This window comes from Symphalangus syndactylus, chromosome 14 (assembly GCF_028878055.3).
Source record: "Symphalangus syndactylus isolate Jambi chromosome 14, NHGRI_mSymSyn1-v2.1_pri, whole genome shotgun sequence".
NCBI lineage: Eukaryota > Metazoa > Chordata > Mammalia > Primates > Hylobatidae > Symphalangus > Symphalangus syndactylus.
This window is the reverse complement of record NC_072436.2, coordinates 97,302,436-97,318,740: the sequence shown is the minus strand read 5'-3', so window position 1 is coordinate 97,318,740 and position 16,305 is coordinate 97,302,436. Positions and strand designations below refer to the sequence as shown.

General features: G+C 39.0%; 1 protein-coding gene and 1 pseudogene across 1 annotated transcript in view; one reads left to right on the top strand and one right to left on the bottom strand.

Annotated features, from left to right (window-relative positions):
• The window catches only part of PLEKHH2 (pleckstrin homology, MyTH4 and FERM domain containing H2), a 130,793-nt gene that overhangs the window by 35,689 nt on the left and 78,799 nt on the right, over positions 1–16,305 (top strand). The window contains exon 3 of the mRNA XM_055242826.2: positions 47–109. Coding sequence (XP_055098801.1) covers positions 47–109 — 63 coding nt within the window. The remainder of the gene's footprint in view (positions 1–46; positions 110–16,305) is intronic.
• LOC134732344 (zinc finger protein 106-like) lies at positions 1,992–8,004 on the bottom strand (annotated as a pseudogene).

Sequence of the window (16,305 nt, the reverse complement as noted above, 5' to 3'; positions counted from 1 at the left end):
TTTTCAAAAATAAATTTTTGTATTTACATTTTCCCTCACTCTACAGATGCAACAGCTTGAGAGACAAGTTATTGATGCTGAACGTCAAGCAGAAAAAGCTTTTCAACAGGTAGAGTATAATTTTAGTTTAAATGGGTTTTTTTTGCCTGTACTACTCACATAAAGATTGTTTTGCTCATAATGGAAAGACAATTATCAGCCTGCCTCTACATCTTATCGTTTTGACTGTTCATAGCTTGATCCATAAAGAAAATGGAGAATCTAACTCTATTTTGTCCATTAACAAATTTTCAAAAGGAAAAAAAGCTTCCATTAGGAAGTTTTATCTTACTTCTGAGAAAAATCAAATATGACTTTTATGGTAATACTAACTATATTTAAGTTTTGTATATAAATATGTTCATAGTGGCTTTATTTGTAGTTATAAAGAGTTGGAAATAATATGAATGCCATATTATAGAAGAATGAAAAAGTAAACTCTATCAACTCTGTGAAATATTAGACAACCATTAAAATAATTGTTTCTAAGGATATGCATTAATATGTAAAAATGCTTAGAGTTAATATCAGGAAAAGTCAAACCTAAGAGTTAAAAAAAAGTCTGAGAGGAAACACTCCACAATTTTAACAAATATTTAAAATTGTTTGAATTATGGAATCAGGAATGATTTTTTCCCCTATTTTTTTTTTGTGTGTGTTTTTTTTGAGACGGAATCTTGCTCTGTGGCCCAGGCTGGAGTGCAGTGGCGCGATCTTGGCGCACTGCAAAACCTCTGCCTCCTGGGTTCAAGAGATTCTCCTGCCTCAATCTCCTGAATAACCTGGATTACAGGTGCGCACCACCACACCCGGCCAATTTTTATATTGTTAGTAGAGATGGGGTTTGTTGGCCAGGGTGGCCTCAAACTCCTGACCTCAGGTGATCCACCCACCTTGGCCTCCCAAAGTGCTGGGATTACAGGTGTGAGGTATTGTGCCTGGCCCCCTATATTTTCATACTTTGAGTTTTTTAATGTAACTTTTATTTATTAAAATTTTCAAATTTTGTAATGACAGGGTCTCACTATGTTGTCCAGGATGATCTTGAACTCCTGGCTTCAAGTGATGCTCAGTGTCCCAAAGTGTTGGGATTACAGGTGTGAGCTCACTGTGCTCAGACAACTTTTATTATTTTTTTAAAAGATGTTTTGATAAGTCACATAACCCTTTCTGGGCCTTGCCAGCAGTAAAATGAGCAGTAAAATGATGGATTTGGATGGGCCCACCCAGCCTTAAAGTTTAATGATTCTAAATCCATAGCTTCTCATTTCATGAAAAGATCTCAGTCATATTCAGTTTAATCAATGAGTTCCAGTGAGTTCTGGTGTTCTGCAGCACTATGGAGTAATATGGTTAACTATAATTTATTGCATATTTACAAAAAGCTTAAAGAGCCAGCTTTCTATATTTTCATAAACTAGAAGAGAGGATTTTGAATGTTCACAACACAAATAAATAGTAAATGAGGTGCTGGCCATGCTAATTACCTTGATTTGATCATTACACATTGTATACACACATGGAAATATCCCTCTGTATCTCCTAAATATGTACAATTATTATGTATCAACTAAAAACAAAAGAAAAAAAGGCTTAAATACAAAATTATTTCTCCTAAGAAGTGCATATGAAATTCCTTATGCTTTCTCTAAGTTTGTCATGTTTCCTTCCTTCAACTTGAGTACTACCAAATCTTTTTTCTTTTTAATTTTTATTTTAGAAGGGTAAGGAGTCTGGCAATAAGGCTTTCCCCCTTGCTGCTCTGCTGTTCTTTCCACTAATTTTGGAAGTTGCAGTGTCTGTTTGTTTAGTGGTTTGGCTTTCTGGCTGCTCAAAATTGAAGTCAAGTAAGCCTTCTGAAGGAAATTTATCACTTGTAAATCTTTCAGAAGGACCTCTATACGTGGCAGCCGTACCAAGTTTCTCATTCTAAGTTTCTCATTTTCTTGCCACTACCAATTATATCTCTCTTGATTGTATTTGCTTGGCTTATTTGATTTCTTGTTCCATAGCATAGTCACATCTTCCATTTGACAATTAGAATTTCCGTTTCTGCCTGGTTGAAATTTGTGTCCAGGGCCACTTTAGTTGCAATTATTTTTACTACATACACTGGATTTCTAGTTTCCATTACTGTTGTTCATATGCCAACTGGAAAAGCCACCTGTTCCCTCAGAATGCCAACTGGAATTCATTCCTGTACCATTATGATTCCAATCTACTGTTCCACTATTTGAATGCCAACCAACTCCAGAATTACTATGGTTGTGAAACCAAGTCAGGGAGCCTCCTGCAACACCCTAATGCCACTCAGAACATCCTTTTGGTCCACCAGTATTCCTCAAAGAATGCAGAAAGCTGTTTCTCCATGTATTATTAAAGCGATCTTTTTTCCAATTACAATCCTCCTGTGGAGGTCCAGGGTGATGCCATGCTGGCTGACTGTAACTCTGTCTGTGTTGGTGAGGAATTTGGTGTTCTCAGCTCCATTGGGGTCACCTGTCATCAGAATTTACTTCTTGGCTGCTACTGGAAGGTTCTTGTCAACTTTGTTCTTTCCTTTGTTTTATTAATTGAATGAGTTCCTTGTCAAAATAATCTTCTTCCTCTTCCTCTCCTTTTCCATCATCTTCTCTTTCCTGGGCATCAATGTTATCTTTGTGCAGCTGGCCAGAAATGTGCTTTGCATATGCAGAAAGACCCACTTCTGTGGCCCTGCACCTTCGGCACTCATGACTCGTGCCTCTCTTTGGAGCTGTACACGATGTGACACTATATGCATTTTTGTTCTCTTACCGTAGTGACCAGATCTGAATCACTCAACCAAACCCTCTTACTCCATCAGGCCACTGAGGGCCAGGCAAGGGAGCTCCCTGATGCCCCAGATACCCCATTCAGTTTTGGGTCTGAGAGCCTACTCTGGACCCTGTCCGCACCAGGCCCCATCACCCTCAATTTTTATTTTAGATTCAGCAGATACATGAAAAATTTAATTTTATAGGGTAGAGTAAGTGCCTAATAGATTTCTTTTTTTTTTTTTTTTTGAGACGGAGTCTCGCTCTGTCGCCCAGGCTGGAGTGCAGTGGCGCGATCTTGGCTCACTGCAAGCTCCACCTCCCGGGTTCACGCCATTCTCCTGCCTCAGCCTCCGGAGTAGCTGGGACTACAGGCGCCCGCCACCGCGCCCGACTAATTTTTTGTATTTTTAGTAGAGACGGGGTTTCACCGTGGTCTCGATCTCCTGACCTCGTGATCCACTCGCCTCGGCCTCCCAAAGTGTTGGGATTACAGGTGTGAGCCACCGCGCCCGGCCAGTGCCTAATAGATTTCTAAATAAGCCCAATGTAGCCTAATCTTTGATTTTCTTAATTATGCTTGAAAAGGAAATCTTACAACTTTATTAGGCAAGACTTTAAGCACATGCAAGAGTAGAGAAAATAGTATAGTGAACCCCCATCATCCACTTCAACAATTAGTCCAGTCATGGCTCATCTGTACCTCCACCCACTTCCCCTGCCCCCTCACACTGGACTATTTAGAAGCAAATCCCAGACATGGTATAATTTCATCCATTATTATATACTATACTAATCTAAAACCAAACACTCTTAAAAATCATAACCACAATACCATCATCACACCAAAAAATTACCAATAATTCTTCAGTATATCAAAGATCTAGTCAGTATTCAAATTTTCCCAAATAGCTAATAATTGCTTCTGTGTTTTGTTCTTTAATCAAAGTGGAATTCACATAACATAAAATTAACTTTTTTTTCGGGACAATCTCACTCTGTCACCTGGGCTGGAGTGCAGTGGTGCAATCTCAGCTCACTGCCACCTCCACCTCCTGAGTTCAAGCGATTCTCCTGCCTCAGCCTCCCGAGTAGCTGGAACTTTAGGCACCCACCACCACGCCTGGCTAATTTTTTGTATTTTTAGAGAGATGGGGTTTCACCATGTTGGCCAGGCTGGTCTCGAACTGCTGACCTTGTGATTCACCCGCCTGGGCCTCCCAAAGTGCTGGGATTACAGGTGTGAGCCACCGTGCCCGGCCAAAATTAACATTTTAAAATGAACAGTTCAGTGTTGTGTACAATCATCACCTCTATCTAGTTCCAAAATGTCAAAAGGAAACTCATCTCAAAAGGAAACCGTATTCATTAAGCATTTAGTCCCATTTCCCCCTCCCACTAGCCCCTGGCAACCACCAATCTGCTTTCTGTTGCTATGGATTTACCTATTCTGGATATTTCATATAAATGGATTTATATACTATGTGATCTTTTGTGTCTGGCTTCTTTCATTTAGCAGAATGTTTTTGATATTTATCAATGTTGTAGCATGTATCATGCTTTATTCCTCATTATGGCTGAATAACGTTCCATAGGTATATATACATACACACAAAATTTGTTTATCCATTTGTCTTTTTATGGACATTGTCTTTTTATGGATTTTCACTGCCCTCAGTGTCTCCTGTGCCCTACCTATTCTACCTTTTCATCTTTTGACTATTGTGACTAGTGCTGTTAAGAACATACATATATTTGTTTGAGTACCCCTTTTTAATTATTTTATTTATACACCCCTCCTTTTTTTTTTTTTTTTTTTTTTTTTCTGAGATGGAGTTTTGCTCTTGTTGCCCAGGCTGGAGTGCAATGGCACGATCTCGGCTCACCGCAACCTCCGCCTCCCAGGTTGAAGCCATTCTCCTGCCTCAGCCTCCTGAGTAGCTGGGATTACAGGCATCCACGCCTAGCTCATTTTGTATTTTTAGTAGAGATGGGGTTTCTCCATGTTGGTCAGGCTGGTCTCCAACTCCTGATTTCAGGTGATCCGCCCACCTCGGCCTCCCAGAGTGCTGGGGTTACAGGTGTGAGCCACCTCGCCCGGCCCTCTTTTTTTTGTTTTTAATAGTTGGTTTGTTCAAATTGGGATCTAAACTAGATTGACACGTTTCATTTGATTCTTAAACTCTTTTAATTTATAAGGTCTTTTTCCCTTTTTTCTTTCAATTTATTTGTACGGCTTAATTTGTTCTCTAAAGCTTTCCACATTCTGGAGTTTGCCGAGTGCATACCTATGATGTGATTTAACAAGCTCCTCTACCCCTATATTTCCTGTAAAATATAGTTAGATCTAAAAATTTGACTTTTTTTCTTCCTCTCTTTTCAAGACTACTTCTTGGGTGATATTGTTGACCTCCACCAGGAGGTATATAATAATGTCTAGTTATCTCTGTCTCTCTCTTTTTTTTTTTTTTGGTGATATTAGCAGCCATTGATTACCTTGTTTAAATCAATGATTTCATCAGGGAGGTTATTGCTTTTTTAAAAACAGACTTTAATTTTTAGAGCAGTTTTAGATTTACAGCAAAATTGATAGTATATGAAGTACAGAGCTTTCATATATCCTCTCCCCTCCAACACACATTCAAGCTTTCTTCCGTGTCAGCATCCAACACCAGAGTGGTACACTTATTACAACTGATGAACCAACACTGACACATCATTGTTACCCAAATCCCATAGTTTACATTAATGTTTACTCTTGGTGTTTTATGTTCTATGGGTTTTGACAAATGTGTAATGCTGTGTATCCTCTTCTATAGTATCCTATAGGATACTTTCACTGCTCTTAATGTCTCCTATGCTCTACCTATTCAATCCTTCCCTCCTCTTAAGTCCCTGGAAACCACTGATGTTTTTACTGATTTAATTGTTTTGTCTTTTCCAGAATGTCATATAGTTAGAATCAGACAGTATATAGGCTTTTCAGATTGGCTTTATTTTCACTTAGTAATATGCATTAAGGTTTCTTCATGACTTTTCAGTTAGCATTCTTTTCAACAATAACTTAGCCAGAATGGCTAAAATTAAAAGAACAACAATGAAGTGTTGGCAAGGAGATGGAGCAACTGGAATTTTCATACACTTCCAGTAGGAATGCAACTTTGTACATTTATTCACTCTGGAAAGCTGTTTGGCAACATCTACTAAAGTAAACATTTGCCAGCCTATGACCCAGCAATTCTACTCCTAGGTATATACCAAGAGAAATAGGAACACGTATCCACCAAAATATAGGTTTATGGACATGTGAAGCAACTTTATTCATAACAGTCCTAAGCTGAAAACAAACAAATCGTTCTACCAAAAAAGACATGTGCACTTCTATGTTTATCACAGTGCAATTCACAATAGCAAAGGCATGGAATCAACCAAGGTGCCCATCAGTGGTGGGTTAGATAAAGAAAATGTGGTACATATACACCAGGGAATACTACACTGCCATAAAAAAGAATGAGATCAGGTCCTTTGTAGCAACATGGATGCAATTGGAGGTCATTATCCTAAGAGAATTAATGCAGGAACTGAAAACTAAATACCACATGCTCTCACTTATAAATGGGAGCTAAACATTAAATACACAAATGATACCATTTCCACAGTGTGAATCTATCTTGATCAGAATTCTTTTGACATCTAATAATGATCCCTGCCTAGAAAAATAAACAAGTTTTTCTTATTGTGAAATGCCCAATGAGTCTTACCAAGATAGGAGAAGATGAATGTGGGATATAACATGAGAGAAAGCCAATCCAAGACAATTGTAGAAATTGCCAAGAAAATTATGGGCAGGGCACATTTCAAGGTTAATTCTAACCCAGCTCTTCTCCAGGATTCCTAGAGTGTAGTTATTTAAATTAGCATACATTGGTGTTCTAGACACATAGAATTAAAGTCCAGAGTTTGGAATAAGCAGTTAATTTTTCTTTTTTTGGGATGGAGTCTCACTATATGCCCAGGCTGAAGTGCAGTGGTGTGACCATGGCTCATTGTAGCCTTAACTTCCCGAGCTCAAGCAATCCTCCTGCCTCAGCCTACCTAGTAGCTGGGACTATAGTCATGCGCCACCACACCCAGCTAATTTTAAATTGTTTTTAGAGATGGGGCCTCACTGTGTTGCCAGGGCTGGTCTCAAACTCCTGGGCTCAAGTAATCCTCCTGTCTCAGCCTCCCAAAGTGTTGGAATTACAGGTGTATACTGCAAACTTGGCCTTTTAAAAAATTTTTTGTTGTTGATTTTTTTTCTCCTCTTCCTCCTTCTCCTCCCCCATTCGATCTCCTCCACCTCCTCCTCTTTTTTCTTTTTTGAAGGGGAAGGGTGAAGACAGGAGAGGAATATGAAACCTGTTTGGCAAGGTAAAGTCTGTACAGCCAAAGAGAAATCAAGGTGAATTCATGTTTCTCTGCCTTGAGAACAAACTTAAAATTTTAGCTGGATTTAAATCCAAACTCTCCTACTTAGTTGACTGAAAAAGCTTCTTAGTTTCTTCGAGTCTTAGTTGTGTCGCTTATGGAAAAGAGCTAATATTTGCAGAGCTCATAGTCTCTGTATATTGTGTAGAGGTGAGAACACAGCGATTAAGAACACAGACTTGAGCCAAACTGTCTGGGTTCAAAGTCTGTCTCCATCTCTTACCACCTTTTCAACTTGGGCCTCAGCTTCCTATCTGTACAACGTAGTACTATCTAATACCTAGCTCATAGGATTTGGGGGAGATTGATAGTTACTATGAGTAAAGTGCTTGGAATACTTCCTGCCACATAGAAGTGCTATTTAGCCATTATGAAGATTGACTCTGATTTAAGTAAAGTGCCTGGCCTGCAGTCAGCCCTCAATAAATGGTGGTGGTGGTAGAAGTACGATTAGTAATGTAAGGATCTATGCTGTGCCTGTGTTTTAATACTCTTTGGCTGATAGTACCAAGTAGTGATATTCCCACTTACACCTCTACAAAGGCAATAATTAACAGTAAAATCATAAAAAGCCTACTTAAATTCTGTGGAGGCACTTTCAGAATGCTTACAGCATTCTCTGTCCCTCCATACCAGATGTTTTAGTCTTTTTCTGCAGAGGTGTACTGAGCTGTATATGCCTGTTCCTGTTCAGCCACATACCTTGCAGCACACATTTGTTGGCTTGTCTGCCTCTCTGACTTTCACCACTAAAAGCAGTACTCAGCTGAAACCAGCTCAACTCTATACTTTAGCTTTGTACATTTTTCTCTTTGTATATTAATGAATGGCATCACTTCTGTAACAATTAATGAAGTTGTCTGCAGAAAAAAAGTCACACATTTGCCAGATAAATCTTGGTGATCTTTATACTTAATGTTCTAGTACATCCCCCTCCCCTCCCCTCCTCTCCCCTTCCCTTCTTTTCTCCTTCCCTTCTTTTCCCCTTCCTTTCCCTTCCCTTCTTTTTCCTTCGTTGTCTTGTGTTTTCTGACTTTGGCCTTCCTAATAGCATCTTTCTTTACCTCTGTACTCTGGCTGTCTCTATATGTCTCTATATGTAATCTATCTGTTCTTCCCTATCTTTCCCTTCCCTTCCTTTCTCTCCTTTAACTGCCCATATTATGGGAAAAAGAGAAAGAAATTGAGGATGGTTTTGTTTTGCCTTAATTTAAAATTCTTAATTCATAATACGTGGCAAATTTGTTTGTTTTTGAAAATTAAACTAAATTAAGTATTTTTTATTTGTGATTTTCAACTATCTACACCCCCCACTCCCGCCGCCGACCACTGCCCTGCCCCGAGTCCTTGGGTCTTATGAGATCCAGTGAGGATTCTTTAAAAAAGGATCCTTGTTCCTGATTCAAGGGAAGCAAACCACAGAGGTTTGTTGCCATCAGGGCCAACCACTGGTCTTGGTAAGTTTGACAGGAAGGACTTCTCTCCTTTGAAGTTGTTCTTTGAGGATGTCAGGTATAAAGTTATTTAATTCTATGTGCTATGTCTTTAAGCAAAAATACACCAGGATTGGTTATTTTAGACATACTGCTACTCCCATTACCAAAAAAAAAAAAAAAAAAAAAAAATAGAGTTACAAATCTCTCAGAGTTTCCATGAGTTAGCAAAACCTGTAGGCATTTCTTTTTGTCAGAACACTTTAAATTTATTTAGTGCATATTTTGTTACACTTCAGAAAGACTTTTTTTCTTTATGTTACCTCATAATCTAAAAGTCAACAGGAAATACAGAGAGCAGATGAATTCTCATGCACTGACGATGTCACCTTTTTTGGCCTTTGCAAGACTAAGTGTTAATAACTTAGAGTAACTGAATCCTTTGCTATCTTTAACAATTTCCATGGGACTGTGGCCTATCTGGTGTTTATGTTGCTTAAATCAGCTTGCCTTTTCTCACTGAACCATGTCCTAAGACTGAAACAACTGTATTTATCTTAACCAAAAAGGAATATTTCGCCACTAAAAGCAGTACTCAACTAAAACCAGGTCAACTCTGTAGTTTAGCTTTGTACATTTTTCTCTTTGTTTATCAATGAATGGCATCACTTCTGTAACAACTAAATTGTCTGCAGAAAAAAAGTCACAGATAAATATTTTATTGCCAGATAAATCTTGTTGATCTTTGTACTCAGTGCTCTAGTACATCTTTTTTTTGTTCGTTTGTCTTTTGAGACAGGGTCTTGCTCTGTCATCCAGGCTGGAGTGCAATGGTGCGATCTCAGCTCACTGCAACTTCTGTTTCCTGTGCTCAAGCAATCCTCCCACCTCAGCCTCTGGAGTAGCTAGGGCTGCGGGCATGTGCCACCACACCCAGTTAATTTTTTTTTAACCATTTTTTTTTTGTAGAGACGATGTCTTACCATATTGCCCAGATTAGTCTCAAACTCGTCAGCTCAAGCAATCCTCCAGCCTCAGCCTACCAAAGTGCTGGGATTACTGGCATGAGCCACCATGCCTGGCCCTAGTGCATCTTTATTGTTGTTGTTAACAAGTGTTGAAAGCAATATGATCAAATCAACCCAGTTCTACTTATGAGTACTCCTGTGAGATAGAAAAGCAGCAAAGAGCATATTTGGAAAATACTGACATATGGGATTCATTCCCAAGTATCTGATTAGGTGAATACCTTAATATATTACATTTATTTATGCTAACCAAAGAGGGGTAGATTATTCCCCTATAAAAGTATGTGTGTGTTTTTTTTTATTATTATACTTTAGGTTTTAGGGTACATGTGCACAATGTGCAGGTTTGTTACATATGTATCCATGTGCCATGTTGGTTTGCTGCACCCATTAACTCGTCATTTAGCATTAGGTATATCTCCTAATGCTGTCCCTCCCCCCTCCCCCCACCCCACAACAGTCCCTGGAGTGTGATGTTCCCCTTCCTGTGTGCATGAGTTCTCATTGTTCAATTCCCACCTATGAGTGAGAACATGCGGTGTTTGGTTTTTTGTCCTTGCGATAGTTTACTGAGAATGTTTTCCAGTTTCATCCATGTCCCTACAAAGGACATGAACTCATCATTTTTTATGGCTGCATAGTATTCCATGGTGTATATGTGCCACATTTTCTTAATCCAGTCTATCGTTGTTGGACATTTGGGTTGGTTCCAACTCTTTGCTATTGTGAATAGTGCCGCAATAAACATACGTGTACATGTGTCTTTATAGCAGCATGATTTATAGTCCTTTGGGTATATACCCAGTAATGGGATGGCTGGGTCAAATGGTATTTCTAGTTCTAGATCCCTGAGGAATCGCCACACTGACTTCCACAATGGTTGAACTAGTTTACGGTCCCACCAACAGTGTAAAAGTGTTCCTATTTCTCCACATCCTTTCCAGCACCTGTTGTTTCCTGACTTTTTAATGATGGCCCTTCTAACTGGTGTGAGATGGCATCTCACTGTGGTTTTGATTTGCATTTCTCTGATGGCCAGTGATGATGAGCATTTTTTAATGTATTTTTTGGCTGCATAAATGTCTTCTTTTGAGAAGTGTCTGTTCATGTCCTTCGCCCATTTTTTGATGGGGTTGTTTGTTTTTTTCTTGTAAATTTGTTTGAGTTCATTGTACATTCTGGATATTAGACCTTTGTCAGATGAGTAGGTTGCAAATATTTTCTCCCATTCTGTAGGTTGCCTGTTCACTCTGATGGTAGTTTCTTTTGCTGTGCAGAAGCTCTTTAGTTTAATTAGATCCCATTTGTCAATTTTGGCTTTTGTTACCATTGCTTTTGGTGTTTTAGACATGAAGTCCTTGCCCACGCCTATGTCCTGAATGGTATTGCCTAGGTTTTCTTGTAGGATTTTAATGGTTTTAGGTCTAACATTTAAGTCTTTAATCCATCTTGAATTAATTTTTGTATAAGGTGTAAGGAAGGGATCTAGTTTCAGCTTTCTACACATGGCTAGCCAGTTTTCCCAGCACCATTTATTAAATAGGGAATCCTTTCCCCATTTCTTGTTTTTGTCAGGTTTGTCAAAGATCAGATAGTTGTAGACATGCGGCATCATTTCTGAGGGCTCTGTTCTGTTCCATTGATCTATGTCTCTGTTGTGGTACCAGTACCATACTGTTTTGGTTACTGTAGCCTTGTAGTATAGTTTGAAGTCAGGTAGCGTGATGCCTCCAGCTTTGTTCTTTTGGCTTAGGATTGACTTGGCGATGCGGACTCTTTTTTGGTTCCATATGAACTTGAAAGTAGTTTTTTCCAATTCGGTGAAGAAAGTCATTGGTAGCTTGATGGGGATGGCATTGAATCTATAAATTACCTTGGGCAGTATGGCCATTTTCACGATATTGATTCTTCCAACCCATGAGCATGGAATGTTCTTCCATTTGTTTGTATCCTCTTTTATTTCATTGAGCAGTGGTTTGTAGTTCTCCTTGAAGAGGTCCTTCACATCCCTTGTAAGTTGGATTCCTAGGTATTTTATTCTCTTTGAAGCAATTGTGAATGGGAGTTCACTCATGATTTGGCTCTCTGTCTGTGATTGGTGTACAAGAATGCTTGTGATTTTTGTACATTGATTTTGTATCCTGAGACTTTGCTGAAGTTGCTGATCAGCTTAAGGAGATTTTGGGCTGAGACAATGGGGTTTTCTAGATATACAATCATGTCATCTGCAAACAGGGACAATTTGACTTCCTCTTTTCCTAATTGAATACCCTTTATTTCCTTCTCCTGCCTGATTGCCCTGGCCAGAACTTCCAACACTATGTTGAATAGGAGTGGTGAGAGAGGGCATCCCTGTCTTGTGCCAGTTTTCAAAGGGAATGCTTCCAGTTTTTGCCCATTCAGTATGATATTGGCTGTGGGTTTGTCATAGATAGCTCTTATTTTGAGATACGTCCCATCAGTACCTAATTTATTGAGAGTTTTTAGCAGGAAGCATTGTTGAATTTTGTCAAAGGCCTTTTCTGCATCTATTGAGATAATCATGTGGTTTTTGTCTTTGGTTCTGTTTATATGCTGGATTACATTTATTGATTTGCATATGTTGAACCAGCCTTGCATCCCAGGGATGAAGCCCACTTGATCATGGTGGATAAGCTTTTTGATGTGCTGCTGGATTCGGTTTGCCAGTATTTTATTGAGGATTTTTGCATCAATGTTCATCAAGGATATTGGTCTGAAATTCTCTTTTTTGGTTATGTCTCTGCCAGGCTTTGGTATCAGGACGATGCTGGCCTCATAAAATGTCTTAGGGAGGATTCCCTCTTTTTCTATCGATTGGAATAGTTTCAGAAGGAATGGTACCAGTTCCTCCTTGTACCTCTGGTAGAATTCGGCTGTGAATCCATCAGGTCCTGGACTCTTTTTGGTTGGTAAGCTATTGATTATTGCCACAATTTCAGAACCTGTTATTGGTCTATTCAGAGATTCAACTTCTTCCTGGTTTAGTCTTGGGAGGGTGTATTTGTCGAGGAATTTATCCATTTCTTCTAGATTTTCTAGTTTATTTGCATAGAGGTGTTTGTAGTATTCTCTGATGGTAGATTGTATTTCTGTGGGATCGGTGGTGATATCCCCTTTTTCATTTTTTATTCCATCTATTTGATTCTTCTCTCTTTTCTTCTTTATTTGTCTTGCTAGCAGTCTATCAATTTTGTTGATCTTTTCAAAAAACCAGCTCCTGGATTCATTAATTTTTTGAAGGGTTTTTTGTGTCTCTATTTCCTTCAGTTCTGCTCTGATTTTAGTTATTTCTAGCCTTCTGCTAGCTTTTGAATGTGTTTGCTCTTGCTTTTCTAGTTCTTTTAATTGTGATGTTAGGGTGTCAATTTTGGATCTTTCCTGCTTTCTCTTGTGGGCATTTAGTGCTATAAATTTCCCTCTACACACTGCTTTGAATGTGTCCCAGAGATTCTGGTATGTTGTGTCTTTGTTCTCGTTGGTTTCAAAGAACATCTTTATTTCTGCCTTCATTTCATTATGTACCCAATAGTCATTCAGGAGCATGTTGTTCAGTTTCCATGTAGTTGAGCGGTTTTGAGTGAGTTTCTTAATCCTGAGTTCTAGTTTGATTGCACTGTGGTCTGAGAGACAGTTTCTTATAATTTCTATTCTTTTACATTTGCTGAGGAGAGCTTTACTTCCAACTATGTGGTCAATTTTGGGATAGGTGTGGTGTGGTGCTGAAAAAAATGTATATTCTGTTGATTTGGGGTGGAGATTTCTGTAGATGTCTATTAGGTCCACTTTGTGCAGAGCTGAGTTCAATTCCTGGATATCCTTGTTAACTTTCTGTCTCGTTGATCTGTGTAATGTTGATAGTGGGGTGTTAAAATCTCCCATTATTATTGTGTGGGAGTTTAAGTCCCTTTGTAGGTCACTCAGGACTTGCTTTATGAATCTGGGTGCTCCTGTGTTGGGTGCATATATATTTAGGATAGTTAGCTCTTCTTGTTGAATTGATCCCTTTACCATTATGTAATGGCCTTCTTTGTCTCTTTTGATCTTTGTTGGTTTAAAGTCTATTTTATCAGAGACTGTGTTTTTATTTTATCCTTTTGGGCTTGATCCCTTGCCTGTGTTTGATTCAGGCATGGTAGCAGCTACATTTAAAGTTGCCTCTGACCATTCTAACACATGAGCTAATCCTGCCTTTCTGTAAAGTTAGTTCTTCTTCTTTTTTGAGACTGAGTCTTGCTCTGTCACCCAGGCTGGAATGCAGTGGCATGATCTCGGCTCACCGCAACCTCTGCCTCCTGGGTTCAAGCATTTCTCCTGCCTCCACCTCCCAAGTAGCTGGGAATACAGGCGGCCTGGCTAATTTTTGTATTTATAGTAGAGACTGTGTTTCATCATGTTGGTCAGGCTGGTCTCAAACTCCTGACCTCAGGTGATCCGCCTGCCTTGGCCTTCCAAAGTGTTGGGATTACAGGCATGAGCCACTGTGCCCGTCCTGAAGTCATTTTTGACTCTTAATACATCAATACTGCTCAGTCATTGTAATATACATGACCTTGTAATGCATATTATGTTGCAATGCTTTGCTGTATGAGGCCCACCCTTCATTATATGGAAAGCAAATTATTTAATGATCTTGCTTTTCAACTTCTGCAAGAAGAATCCTACTTTATAATCATGGAGTAGTATGCCAAAATAATTGTGTTGTAAATGTGATTAGAATGATTAATTAATTTGCAGTAAACATAAAAAAATTATAATCAACTTGCTGATTTCCCTGATAACGTATCAGTAAATTTTGACACATTCTTGAGTTCAAGTTTTTTAAGAAGCTTTAAAAAGATATTTTATAAACATATGGCCTTCCCTTTCTTATGAGATCCCATCCAAGTAGTATAGCATGACATGCAAATATCCGTGTGTTCCTCTCCTTATTTACAGCCTTATATCTGGCCATGTCCCCCCTTCTCATATATATATATTTAAAAATAATTTTAACTGTTATTTTAGACTCAGACGGTACATGTGCATGTTTGCTACATGGTTATATTGCATGATGCTGAGGTTTGGGATATGGATGATTTCATCTCCCAGGCAGTGAGCATAGTACCCAATAGTTTTTCAGCCCATGTCCCCCTCTCTTTCTCCCTGTCTCATAGTCCTCAGTGTCTGTTGTTCCCATCTTTATGCCCTTGTATATTTAATGTTTAGCTCCCACTTACAAGTGAGAGCATGTGGTATTTGGTTTTCAGTTCCTGCATTAATTCTCTTAGGATAATGACCTCCAATTGCATCCATGTTGCTACAAAGGACCCGATCTCATTCTTTTTTATGGCAGTGTAGTATTCCCTGGTGTGTATATACCACATTTTCTTTATCTAACTCATCATTGATGGACACCTTGGTTGATTCCGTGTCTTTACTATTGTGAATTGCACTGTGATAGACAGAGAAGTGCATGTGTCTTTTTTGGTAGAACTATTTATTTTCCTTTGACTATATACCCAGTAACCGGATTGCTGGGTCAAATGGTACTTCTGTTTCTTTGAGAAACCTCTGACTGCTTTTTATAGTGGCTGAACTAATTTACATTCCCACCGACAGTGTATAAGTGTTCCCATTTCTCCACAGCATTGCCAGCATCTGTTATTTTTTAATTTTTTAATAATAGCCATTCTGACTGGTGTGAAATGGTGTCTCATTATTGTTTGATTTGCATTTCTCTGATGATTAGCAATGATGAGCATTTTTTCATATGTTTCTTGGCTGCTTGTATATCTTCTTTTGTTTTATTTAATTATTGTTTTTTCAAGACAGGGTCTTTCTCTGTTGCCCAGGCTGGAGTGCAGCAGCATGATCATGGCTCTCTGCAGCCTTGTCCTCCCAGGCTCAAGTGATTCTCCCACTTCGGCCTTTTTGAGTAGCTGGGACCACAGGCATGTGCCACTACACTCAGCTAATATTTTAGAAATTTTTTTGTAGAGATGCATTCTTTTTTTTTTTAATTTTATTATTATACTTTAGGTTTTAGGGTACATGTGCATAATGTGCAGGTTTGTTACATATGTATCCATGTGCCATGTTGGTTTGCTGCACCCATTAACTCGTCATTTAGCATTAGGTGTATCTCCTAATGCTGTCCCTCCCCCCTCCCCCCACCCCACAACAGTCCCTGGAGCGTGATGTTCCCCTTCCTGTGTCCATGAGTTCTCATTGTTCAATTCCCACCTATGAGTGAGAACATGTGGTGTTTGGTTTTTTGTCCTTGCGATAGTTTACTGAGAATGATGTTTTCCAGTTTCATCCATGTCCCTACAAAGGACACGAACTCATCATTTTTTATGGCTGCATAGTATTCCATGGTGTATATGTGCCACATTTTCTTAATCCAGTCTATCGTTGTTGGACATTTGGGTTGGTTCCAACTCTTTGCTATTGTGAATAGTGCCGCAATAAACATACGTGTGCATGTGTCTTTATAGCAGCATGATTTATAGTCCTTTGGGTATATACCCAGTAATGGGA